Below are 13,696 nucleotides of genomic sequence, written 5' to 3'. Positions count from 1 at the left end.
ACTCTCCAGATGTTTTTGGATTAGAAAAGAGGGATAGCTTACTGAGAGGTTGTTCTGATAGTGAGTGCATTATTAAAAATGCTGATGAGTCTGTCACCGAGGGATTGGTTTTCAACCTCTTTGCTTGTGACGAATCATGTTTATGTTCGGTATCTGGCCAACAGCTTGTCGACTCTATAGTTGGAAACATATTTTTTTCCATGTTGGCTCCTCTTAGCCCCTGGCAGATGAACTTTTCTGCCAAGGTTACTGGCCCCGCCACGGGGAGGCAGGAGCAGTGCCTGGTGTGACCAAGCGAAGTTAGTAGGAGTTAGTCTATTAAATATGAAAAAAGAAAGGTTACTTTCCTTTCTTGCTCTCGATCAGTACTTTTGAAAAAAGAGCTGGTATTAAATAAAAGGATTTATTAAGGAGAAGAACGTAAAAGAGAACTAGAATTCACCTTTTGAGAATCGCAGTGAAAGCACAGAGAAATCGCTCAGTCACAATCGCTTCGCACCCAGGGCCAGGTAGCAAGTACAGCTTGTCTGGCATATCTGAGAGAATGTCTGTGACAACCTCAAGGACCAATTTGTGCACTAGAATTGCAATCACATTAGGATCAGTGTTGCCAACTGTAGTCAGTTGAAAATAGTTGAGCCGCAATGCAAAAATAAATAAAATCCTATGTTAACAACGGGGGAAAAAAAAAACTTTTTTTTATCGAAAGGGAATTTAAACGATTGGTGTGTATTTTACGAAAAACGACAGGGGAGCACGTGCCCTAGTGTCCCTACCCGAATCCGCCACTGCATGGTGCCACCCCAAAATAGGGGATAATGAGTTGCATGAGTTGTTGGTATGTATAATTTCTTTAGGATTGGCATTGATAGAAGAGGTGGAATTGAGGTAGGGGAAGGTCATGCTTCTTATCAAAAGTTGTTGTTGTTGTTGTTTGTTGGATTTATTGGTGCAAGGGCTACTAAGGCCATAATGCACCTATTTCAATCTTATTTGATACATGATTGTTATATTAAATAAAAGGATTCAGATCAGATGATATTTGTTTATCAATTTGAGGAAGGTAAAAACATCATTAATATCTTGTCGGTCTCCGAGAATCTGTTGTAAGGTAAGTTTATTAGAAGAATATAGATGTGAAGAGAAAGCTGTTTTTTGTTCTCTCAGATATAATGGGAATTCAATGATCAAGTGGTTTACTGTGAGTTGAGTTTGACAGTTGCTGCATAGGGGAGGGTCATCCTGAGTGAGTAAATAACTATGAGTTAGGTGAGTATGTCCTATTCGAATTCTAGCAAATACTACTTCTTCCTTTCTATTGCCTCTTAGGCTTGATAGCCACTTCTTGTGATCGTTTTTAATCTGAAAAAGCTTATTGCTTTTTTCTCCCTGCCAAATGGATAGCCATTTTTTTCTAACATTGGTATGTATGATGCATTTTAAATCTGTGTAAGGTATCTGCATGTCTGATTTTATGTGACTGGCGTTCTTGGCTGCAAGATCCACTTGTTCGTTTCCTCTGATTCCAGAGTGCCCAGGTATCCAACAGAAAATTAATTTTTGCCTGTTTGCAAGAAGCTGCACTAACTTGGTTTGAATTTGTTGTAGAAACGGATGACTGGAAGGAAATTTACACTGAAGAGCAGATACAGCACTTAAGGAATCGGTGTAGATAATAGTTTGAGGATATAAAGACTGTTTTACATTGTCTAGAGCCATCAGGATAGCACACAGTTCTGCGGTGTAAATACTGTACTCCAAAGGGAGCTGCTGGGATATTGTATTGTTTGGTAGAACTGCAGCTGCTCCAACTTTACTATCTGTCTTGGAACCATCAGTGTAAATTTGGGTAAAACTAGAGAACTGAAAAGAGTGAGTTGCATGGATCTGCTGAATACTGAAATTTGGAAGTGCATTCTTTCCCCATTGTTGGAAATGTTGGTCAACACTGGCCAAGGGTATTTGCCATGGTGGCATAGCCGTGCTAATATCTAGAATTATGTCATTCATATTTAGTTCCCAGCACGTAGTTATGCTTTGTAATCTAATGCCACATGGTTTATTCTGCAAAGGTTTATTTTGGTACAATTTATGCCATTTTGGGGTGAATAAATACTGTTTTATAGGATGATGTGGGAAACTTCTGATTTTTGCTGCATAACTTAATAACAGAGCTTGCCAACGAAGAAATAGGGGTGGTTCATGTGCTTCCGTATAGAGACGCTGAACTGGCGATGTACGAAAAGCTCCCAGTGCAATTCGGAGGGCATTGTGATGTACTGGGTTGAGCCATTTTAATAATATGGGTCACCTGCATATGCCTCAGCATATGCAGGTGACCCATAGTCTAGTTTGGATCTTATGAGCGACCGGTATAAGTGCAGCAGCATGTACCGATCTGCACCCCATGACATAGCGGAAATTGCCCTGAGGAGATTCAGCTTCTTGTAGGCAGGTTGTACGAATATGTTTAATATGCTCTAAGAAACTAAGTTTTCTATCCAGAATTAGTCCAAGAAAGCTAATACTCTGTTGAAAAGAAATTGGATGAGAATCAAGATGTAAATCGGGATCTGGATGTAAATTCCGTTTACAGCAAAAATGAATTGCTGTTGTTTTTTGTTTTGAAAGTCTGTATCCATTATTTTTGGCCCACTGAACAAGCTTGTTAATTGTACCTTGAAGCTGCCTTTCAATGAAACGCATGTTTTGTGAGTGGCTTGAGATCACCAGATCGTCGGCATACAGATAAGTTTCAACTGTGTCAGGAATAACTTTTGTAATGGAATTAATCCTGAGAGAGAGAGAAGAGCGTGGCACTAAGCACAGAACCCTGAGGGACCCCCTCTGCTTGCACAAATGTTTGTGAGAGAGCAGAGTGAAATCGTACCTGAAAGGTCCTATTGCTCAAAAAGTTCTGGATAAATTTTGGAAGATGACCACGAATACCGGATTCATAGAGATCGTGAAGAATTCCATACCGCCAGGTTGTATCAAAAGCTTTTTTGATGTCAAGACATATCATCACTAGGTGTTCGTTCCTGAGAAATGCATTTCGGATGTTTCCTTCAGCTTTGACCATAAAGTCAAGTGTTGATCTAGTTCTTCGAAATCCATACTGATTTTGACTTAGAATGCATTCAGTCTCTAGGAACCATGTCAATCTGGCATTAATTATTTTTTCTAAATGCTTTTCCTATACAACTAGTTAACTCTATCGGTCGGTAATTTGCTGGATCTGAATGGTCCTTTCCTGGTTTTGGGAAAGCTAATACAATAGAATGAAGCCAACTGGTAGGGTAGTAGTCTTCGCCAAAGATTCTATTATACAGTTTTAGCAGAGCAGAAAGGGATTCTTCACTCAAATGATATATCATGGCATAGTACACTCCATCAGGGCCAGCAGCACTATTTTTGGATCTTGCAAGTGCACTACGTAACTCTGCCATGGTAAGGGGTACATTATATGGATGCTGTCGTGAAGTACTGAAATTGAGATTATATTTTTCTGCTTGTATTTTATGTGCCTGGAAACTTGGCTCAAATGCAGTTACAGCGGAGATTTTTTCAAAGGTTTCACCTAATGTATTAGAAATATCGAGAGGATTGCAGATTTCTTTGCCTTTTAGATATATTATTGGAGTGGTTATAGGTGGATATTTTCCATTAATTCTTCGAACTTTAGTCCAAACAGTTCTGATATTTGTAGTCCTGTTTATAGAGGAGGCATATTTAGACCATGTCTCTTTTTTGCTTATTCGTTGTATGTGACGAGATTTAGCTCTAGCTTTCTTGAACTGTATGAGATTAGCTGTGGTTGGGTATTTACGAAATAAGTTCCAGTATCTATTCTTCTCTTTTTTCACATTGCTACAGGCTTCATTCCACCATATTTTTGGGTGGGAGAGAGTTTTCATGGATGATCTGGGTATACTGGTTGCTGCAGCTGCTATCATTTGCTGAGTTATGTAAGTTACGGCAGAGTCAATGGTGAGAGTCTCAATAGTCTGAATATCTAGATGTGCCAACTCTTGATATTTCTTCCAGTTAGCTTTGTCAAATTTCCAAACAGTTTTTATCTCAGTTTGAGGAGGAGAGTTAGCCGATAGTGTGCATATTACTGGAAAGTGGTCACTATTTCGCAGGTTATCAGTGACCGTCCAATCAATAAGAGGAAGGAGGTTTGGCGAGCATATTGAAAGATCAATTGCAGAAGTTGACCTTGAGGAAAGATGCACGTACGTGTGAGTCCCATTGTTTAATAATGTTAAGTTGTGCCTTTCAAGAAATTTTTCAATTAACTGACCTCTCTTATCAAGGTGCGAGGAACCTCACAGGGGGTGATGCCCATTCCAGTTACCCAAGATACAGAAAGGTGGTGGCAGCTGAGTAACTAAATCATTCAAATCTGCTAGAGAGTATGAATAGTTTGGCGAAAGGTATATGGAAACAACTGTTACCGCTACCTTAACCATAACTCTAGCAGCAATTGCTTCTAAAGTTGTTTGCAGTGGGACTGGTCTGAAAGGAGTTCTGGAGTTTACTAGCAATGCTACACCTCCATGTGCTGTATTAGAGTCGTTCCTATCCTTTCTAAGCATTATATGATGTTTTATGCTCATAGTTATTTTAGGGGTCAGGTTTGTTTCCTGTAGACAAAGAACAGCAGGCTTATATTCGGTAATTAAGTCATAAACATCGTCTGAGTTAGCTCGGAGTCCGCGACAATTCCGTTGAATGATTCTATGCATTATCGGGCGTGTCTGCTTGCTTACGGGATGTGGTCTGTTTCCGCCTGTCTAGTCTTTTTTCCCTTTTTGGGAAATTTGGTCTAGTGACGTCCATGTCCTCCTCTTCTGCATTAAGTTCAAGAAGTGGGTCATCTCGGTGTGAATTTCTATCTATGTCCATGGTATCAGTACTGGTTTTTTGATTATTTCTTTCAGAGCTTGTTTGATTAACTGGCTGTTGTACAGAATTTTTATCTATGTCCATGGTATCAGTACTGGTTTTTTGATTATTTCTTTCAGAGCTTGTTTGATTAACTGGCTGTTGTACAGAATTTTTATCTGGCGGTATTGTCAATGGTGTGTTTACCGAATGAGTTGTTTGCTGTTGGGTAGGCTGTTCTTTTAGTGTAGAGAGGACTGACCTGGCCCAATCAGAAATTGAGATGCTTGGCGGAACTGAACAATCTGTTTGTACTGTTATGGATCGTTGCTTTTTTACAACTGAAGAATAAGATGGCAATTTATTTGAAATTAAACAATGTCTTTTTGCTTCTTGGTATGGCACCTTGTGTTCCACTTTGTACTTTTGTATATTCTTTTCAGTCTGCCACTGGATGCACTTCTTTGAAAATGCTGAATGATTCCCCTTACAGTTTGGGCAGCTTTGTATTTCAGTGGGGCAGTCTGTGTGAACATGCTCTTTTGAACCACAGGAGGCACAGGTGGTTACACCCCTGCAGACTGCTTGTGAGTGTCCAAATTTTTGGCATTTAAAACACCGGACTGGGTCTGGAATATAAGGTCGAATTTTGCACCTTAAATATCCAGCTTTAACAGTTGTTGGTAAAATTGGTGTTTTAAATGTAAGAATGACCGTTTGGGTAGGAGTAAGAACTCCATCTTTCTTAATGACTATCCTTTTGGCATTTATTACATTTTGATCGCCTAATTCCTGAACGATTTCCTCCTCAGATACGTTAAGGAGATCCCACTCGGCTATTACCCCTTTAGACGAGTTTAAGGTGGCATGCGGGGTAACCTTTGTGGGAATTCCACCAAAAGTCGATATTTTTAATAGTTTTTCCGAGTGTTTATTCTCGTTCATCTCCACTAGAAGGTCTCCGGATTTTAATCTTCGAACCATTTTTGGTGGGCCCACCACATTCTCAAGACTCAAAGAGAGCTTACTCAAAGGATTGTCAGTCAAAGAATGCAGTATCAAAAAAAGAGGAGCAGGGGTTTCTGTTCCTTCTTTTTTCTGCCGTTTTGCATTTCCTGCATTTAAGTCTTCTCTGTTTGAGAGATCTGGATCATGAGATCCATAAGTGGCATGTCTATTTATGTCCATCTTTGCTCCTTTTTGCCCCGGGAGAGTGTTATTCTCCTCCCAGGTTTCCAGCCCCGCCACGTGGAGGCAGGAGCGGTGCCACCAGTGACCAAGCGGTTTAGAGGTTTAGTTAGGTTAGTACGGATTATATATATATATATACATACTCAAGGAAAGAAAGGTGTATTTCCTTTCTGGATTCTACTTCAAAGCTTTTAAGTAAAGAATCACTTAAGAAAAACAAGAAGAATAGTGACACTGGAAAATAAATATAACTAATCCGCTGAGAAAGAACGCTATGTATCGCACAAAATATCGCTTGGCACTCGGTGCCTTATCAAAAGTAGCTTCAGCATGACTAAAGCTTCCTCAGATTGAGAACTTATGTTGGACAGAATAGAATCTGTGTAGTGAATGTCTTATTATGGGTGATTTTAATTTGCCACATACTGATTGCAGCAAATAGAATGGAAATTCGCAAAGGTGACAAATTTTTAAATAAACTAAATGATTATTATTGCATTAGCATGTTACAGAAAATACTAGGGATAAGAATATTCTATATCCAATTATAACCCACAAACAAAATAACTAACTACAATAAGCATACCTGTGATGTGCAATTAACTGCTAATTTTAATATCTTACTGAACTAACACTGCCTGACTGGTTAAGTGTGATTTACAGAAAATTATAGTGGATTTCATCTCATGTGTTTTATCACTATGATGCTGATCAATTCGTTATATGTAATGCCAGGGAGGCAAAATTAACATGCAATAATTTTAATAAGCAAAAACCAATTTCAAAATTGGAAACTAATAAATCTAAATGATTTGTTTAGATTAAATACTAACAAAACTATTACCTTTTCAGTAAGGCCAACAGCAAAGTAAATAGGCACCTTTAAATTCATCCTTTCCCAGTATGTTTCTAAAAGAATGCAAAGTTCTTGTGCACGACCCAATGCAAACACAGGTATCAAAACCTATTAAAATATTAAAGTACAAGTATGTTATTATGATCAAGAATTTTGAAATGATTTTAAATAATATAAAATATTTCTTAAACTACAAAAGAAGGTTATTACTTACACCTAAACATGTACATTTATATTCAACATTTTTCTGGATCCAACTGAAGACAATATACTCATCTATTCACTTTGAAAAATATACAATAAAAAAAAAGAAAATGCAATGATATATACGGAAGCTGTTAAGAATTTTTGAAATATCTGAAACTGCTTACATAACGGATGACGATAGATACATGGGACAGAGGAGAAGAAAAGCACAAGATTATTTAATTTGTCTAATTGTTTTTAAATAAAACTGCATAAGTAGGTAGGGCAGGGGTAAAAAAAACCACCAATCCTACAAACAAATATAATTATTTATAACTAAATTCATGTTTTTCCTAGACCATAGGACCGGAAAACATAAATTAATAAAATTATTATGTCAATATTAAGGCCCAATTCTGCTAGATACCTGCACCAGACCAGTACATCCAGCATCAGTTCAGTTACAGCAGCAAACAGCATACTTAATGAATATATATATATATATATATACACAGTGGATTCCAGTTATTTGGGCCACTGGTTAACCGGGGCAGTCATTTTTTGGGGGAAATCTGAAAAAACAGAACCCAATCAAGAAAATAGCCAGGGTTTACTTTTCTTAATTGGGACAACATGCTGTTTCATCGGGGCAGGAGACCGCAGCACTGGAGATTACCCTATGATTGTCTCTGACTGTACCACGTGGTTCGGTTGGATTTTTGGAGGTTACAACCATAAAACAATAAAAAAAATTAGCAGTCACCTGTTTATTGGGCTTTTCTGTTAGTGCAATCTATCATTAGCCAACTGGGCTAGCCGGGTGCGTAAAGTGCCAACCCAAAGATTGTGGGTTTGAATCCCGCCTCGGGCTTGGATCAAAGTACTGCAAAAACCTTGGGAGGTGCATTATGGCCACAGAAGCCGATGTGCCAACAACTACCAAAAGGGAAAAAAAAGCAATCTATCATAAATGGATAATAAACTCGATCTTATTGTATTTGCAATAATACCGACAGCTGGAATTCTGTGGGTTATTATGGTGAAATGTGGTTACACTTCCATGAAATATTGTTTGTAGGTTTTACAGCGCAAAGGCCATAATGTGCCTCCCATGAAATCTTCAATCATATAAAAAATTTAATTTTCAGAACCTTCTATTCATTCCTATTTTTAAAGCTTCATAACTTGTTACTCCGTTCTCACTTGCGCATATCATGTTACTTGCAATTTGTATGTGCCATGCTCTTTGTTATTGATTGCTTATCTTTTTACTGTTTTAAATTTTAAACCCATTTGTCAGTGTACAGAAATGTCAACTAGTTAGTATGTACATATTACAGTACATATTAATTATTTTGATTATCAAGTATATTCTTCCGATTTTCACGTATCATTTAATTTGTTAATTGGTAAGGTAATAAAGTGTAAATCTGTGCTTAACATACTTTACTTTTATAGCCTGTGGATAATATTCCTCCTATTTTCACTAATTAAAATCCTGTTTAATAGAATTAAAATTCAATTCACAAATGTAATCACAATGACCGGCACTTGCTACACATTGTACAGTACTTTACTATGGTGAGTCCATCGTAACATAATTTGTACAGTGAACCAATAGTAAAGTGGGGGTCCATTGTATTTTTAACTATTTACGTGAAACTTCGGATAATTGGAGCAGCCGCTTAATCGGGCCAAAATGCACTAGTCCTGATGTGTCCCAAATAACCGGAATTGACTGTGTGTATGTGTATATATATATATATATATATATGTATATATATATATATATATATATATATATATATATATTTATAATTATTGATAAAAAAGTAAAGAAAGAAAGTTAAAACGACAATAACTGTAACTAATATGTAAATAATATTTATGAGTCACTGCAGTTGCAAGCAATCATGCAATACACTCTTAATATTTATAATATTAAGGATAATATAAAGAACCATTAGAATAAGCAAATCAATCCAATAATAATACCATCAGGGACCTAAGAAAATGCAAAAAAATATATACAGGGTGTTTCAGTTAAACGTTTCAGAACTTCTAAGAGGGGTAGGGTACATCCTGACAACTCGAAATCATATAGCAATGTGGGGTCGGAAATGCTTTCTTGAAGCGGTGTTGTACACAGAAGCACCATAAAGAAAAGAAACCGTAAGTGAGAAATCGTTTAAATAATACATGAAAAGAAGCAAAAGGTACATGGATTAAAGTAAGTGTTCGAAGTTTCTTCCACGGGCTACAATGCACGCCTCACATCTCCGACGCATGGACATCCGAACATTCTGGAATACTCCAGGCGAATTTCGAATTTCTTCGGCAGCTACTGCGATTCTTGCAACCAGCTCCTCAGCATTGTCAACAGGGGTGTCATAAACTAGCGATTTCATATGACCCCAGAAATAAAAATCAAGACATGATAGGTCGGGTGACCGAGCAGGCCAACGCACGGGACCACCACGTCCGATCCACTGTTGACCAAATGTGACATCCAGGTAGTTACGAACATCTCCGCTATAATGGGCAGGGGCTCCATCGTGTTGGAACCACATTGTCTGTTGCGTCGATGCAGAAATCTGTTCATCTCTCAAAAGTTATCACCCGACCTATCATGTCTTGATTTTTATTTCTGGGGTCATATGAAATCGCTAGTTTATGACACCCCTGTTGACAATGCTGAGGAGCTGGTTGCAAGAATCGCAGTAGCTGCCGAAGAAATTCGAAATTCGCCTGGAGTATTCCAGAATGTTCGGATGTCCATGCGTCGGAGATGTGAGGCGTGCATTGTAGCCCGTGGAAGAAACTTCGAACACTTACTTTAATCCATGTACCTTTTGCTTCTTTTCATGTATTATTAAAACGATTTCTCACTTACGGTCTCTTTTCTTTATGGTGCTTCTGTGTACAACACTGCTTCAGGAAAGCATTTCCGACCCCACATTGCTATATGATTTCGAGTTGTCAGGATGTACCCTACCCCTCTTAGAAGTTCTGAAACGTTTAACTGAAACACCCTGTATATATATTATCGCTTTTTACCGACAATCTAGATGACTTCAACTGGGGCCAACCACCCAGAATGAAGGCAAAAAACGACAAGAGGTTCTCTGTTTCTGTGATGATCAATATATGCTAAGTAATTTAAATCTAAACCAAATATAAACCAGTATAGGCTGAATGTAAATCGAATATAAATAAATCGAAAGATGATAATAAAAGTTAAGAAAATTTAGAAATATTAGAATCAAAGGTGAGAAATATAAGTAAAATGTAAATGTAAGCATATATTAATCATCATTGACCCGACAGAGAACGTAATTTAATGATTAAAATAAGATTAAATATATAATACATACTACATATTGACCGTATCTAGGACATAATGTAATAGTCGTCAAAATAATATGTGGTGCCCCCTATGTGATGGATACGGTAAAAATAAATAATTAAATTAACGCATAGAGAAACATGCAGATAGTAAGAAGAAAAACTAAAGGAGTAGGAATAATAGAACCTGAACTCCACAAAGGCGAAAAATAGTGGTATAGATAAGAAATTGTTTCTCCTACGGAACTATTAGTTTTTTCCAATATAAGTTCTACTAGATATAATTTACTGTAATCCTGGACAAAATGTGGACAATTAAAAACACATATATCATCTACGTATCTATATATAAGTAGGTTATCTTGGAATTCTCTTTCTGTATAATGTAGATAAAGGTTTGTGATTATGCTTGATGCTGGACTTCCCATAGGGTTGCCAGTCACTTGTAGGTATAACGATGTTCCGTCATATGCATAATTATTAAAGATGCATAATTTTATTAGAGAATCCCAATAGGTTAAATCAATCTTTATAGCATTTTTATTTTCTAAATATAGTTTCTGGAGGACGACTTTTAAGTTATCAAGATTAATGCTAGTAAATAGACTGTTAAAGTCAAATGTTTGTATTTGATGAATATTGTTATTTTTTAGAGCATTTATAATAGGTAAGTTATTATTTATTATAATAGTTTTATTTAAGTTATTTAATATAATTTTAAGTAACTTTTCTAACGTTTTTCCGGGAAATTTAGCATAACTATCTCTACATGATGTTATGAATCTAAAAGCAATCGGTGTTTTATGAAATTTGGGTATGCCATATATAAATGGATATTTTAGGTTATTATACTTTAACTTTAATTTTTTATGCAATGCAATTAATTTTTTGATTATTATATTAGAGGAAGATGTTATCTGTTTCTATGTATGGCTAGACTGTAGTTCATTTTTTAAAATTTCTATATAATATGATTTACATATGATTGCATAATTACAAGCAGCCTTGTCAACGGGAGTAATTACAAAAAGTTCATGTATATCTTTGAGCTAGCTATTTATTAATTTGGTATTATATAGATTATCCTGTATGAATTTCAATTGATTATATTTGCTAGATATGATATTAAGCATTGTAAATAGCCACATGTGGTATGCTTCAACCGGTATGTTATGGTTGTATGCTGATCTTATGCAGTATTTAAGTAAATCTAGATATAACAATTTTTTAAAGGTAGATTTATTAATAGGTAAATTAGGTCGAAATTTAAATCCACTGATAAAATATCTCTACGTTCGGGATATGGGATTATATCTAAATTGCCGGTTATAATGTGATTATGGTTATGATCCACGTATCTATGAAATGAAGGTTTGTGGCAAACACATGCATCCTGTCCGATGTGAATATTGTGAAGGTTTGTAGCTATTGTTTTATAGTTACACGCTTTAAGATCAAATGGTCTAGAATATCTAAATCTGATATTAATATGTAAGTTATTAATAGGCAGCAAGTCATTACGTAAATTAATAGTTTTATGTATATCTAAATCATCCATTAATTTATTTTGAAAGTATAAGATGAGGACAGAGTTTTCCGGCTGCTTGCTAACATTCAAAATATGAAATCTGAATTTGACAATGTCTGATATGATGTGCATAAGATGAGAAGATACAAAGACATAATCATTGGTTTTTCTATTTAGTGCTTTGAGTACACTAAGTTTAATACTGAAAAGTGTGTTATGTATTTTACTAATATTTATAGGATCCGTGTCCCACATTTTGAATAAATCTATGAAGTCTCCTAGATGTTCTCGGTTGCTTTTATATGTGTTGGATTTACTATATTTCCTATTGCGATTATATTTACGAAATTTGGCAATTTGAAACATATTATAAACGAAATAACTTTTAAATTATTCGTCATATATTTTTGATTAAATTTATTATTTAGACCGTATGGATATAGTGTTTTATATTGTAACATGCTAATATCTTCTTGCAATAATCTTTCATTTGCGTTATTAATTACGTTAAGTATTGAAATGAAAATATTACCAAAAGTATATTTTTGGAAATGTCTGAATTCAATATCATGTTCCAGATTGCCTGTTTTCTTGCTGGATTTGTTATTATAAGTTTTAATCTCGGAACGATGAAGGTTCATTCTAATATTTAGTTTATTGCTAGTTTGACCAATATATTTAACATTGCAAGTACGACATGTGATCATATATATGACGTTATTCATTTTACAGAATATATGTGAATTTGTATTAATTGTAGCATGATTTGGATGCATATAGGGGCAAGTAAGACATAATTTGTTGTTACAAGGTTGAAATTTAAGAGATGGTGATTGGATATTAGTGCCAGAAGCATTATACTAAACTGCTCTGTAAAGTGTGTGATATTTGTGTATGTGTCGATGTATTAACATGGTTAGGATTACTATCCAGGGCAACAATAGTATCCTCGGTCACTTTTATTTCACTTTGACAAAGCTGCTTGTAATTATGCAATCATATGTAAATCATATTATATAGAAATTTTAAAAAATGAACTACAGTCTAGCCACACATATAAACAGATATCTTCCTCTAATATAATAATCAAAAAATTAATTGCATTGCATAAAAAATTAAAGTTAAAGTATAATAACCTAAAATATCCATTTATATATGGCAAACTCAAATTTCATAAAACACCAATTGCTTTTAGATTCATAACATCATGTAGAGATAGTTATGCTAAATTTCCCGGAAAAACATTAGAAAAGTTACTTAAAATTATATTAAATAACTTAAATAAAACTATTATAATAAATAATAACTTATCTATTATAAATGCTCTAAAAAATAACAATATTCATCAAATACAAACATTTGACTTTAACAGTCTATTTACTAGCATTAATCTTGATAACTTAAAAGTCGTCCTCCAGAAACTATATTTAGAAAATAAAAATGCTATAAAGGTTGATTTAACCTATTGGGATTCTCTAATAAAATTATGCATCTTTAATAATTATGTATATGACGGAACATCGTTATACCTACAAGTGACTGGCACCCCTATGGGAAGTCCAGCATCAAGCATAATCGCAAACCTTTATCTACATTATACAGAAAGAGAATTCCAAGATAACCTACTTATATATAGATACATAGATGATATATGTGTTTTTAATTGTCCACATTTTGTCCAGGATTACAGTAAATTATAT

At 35.3% G+C, this 13,696-nt stretch overlaps 1 protein-coding gene across 1 annotated transcript in view; it reads right to left on the bottom strand.

The window, feature by feature from the left end:
* The window catches only part of IntS11 (integrator complex subunit 11), a 171,534-nt gene that overhangs the window by 76,822 nt on the left and 81,016 nt on the right, over positions 1-13,696 (bottom strand). The window contains exon 9 of the mRNA XM_090379336.1: positions 6,926-7,045. Within this exon, the coding sequence (XP_090235462.1) occupies positions 6,926-7,045 (120 nt within the window). The remainder of the gene's footprint in view (positions 1-6,925; positions 7,046-13,696) is intronic.

This window comes from Mastigoproctus giganteus, chromosome 1 (assembly GCF_048544385.1).
Source record: "Mastigoproctus giganteus isolate SK-2022 chromosome 1, ASM4854438v1, whole genome shotgun sequence".
In the NCBI taxonomy this organism is placed as follows: domain Eukaryota; kingdom Metazoa; phylum Arthropoda; class Arachnida; order Uropygi; family Thelyphonidae; genus Mastigoproctus; species Mastigoproctus giganteus.
The sequence above is the reverse complement of the archived record's forward strand: the minus strand, read 5'-3'. Positions and strand labels throughout refer to the sequence as shown.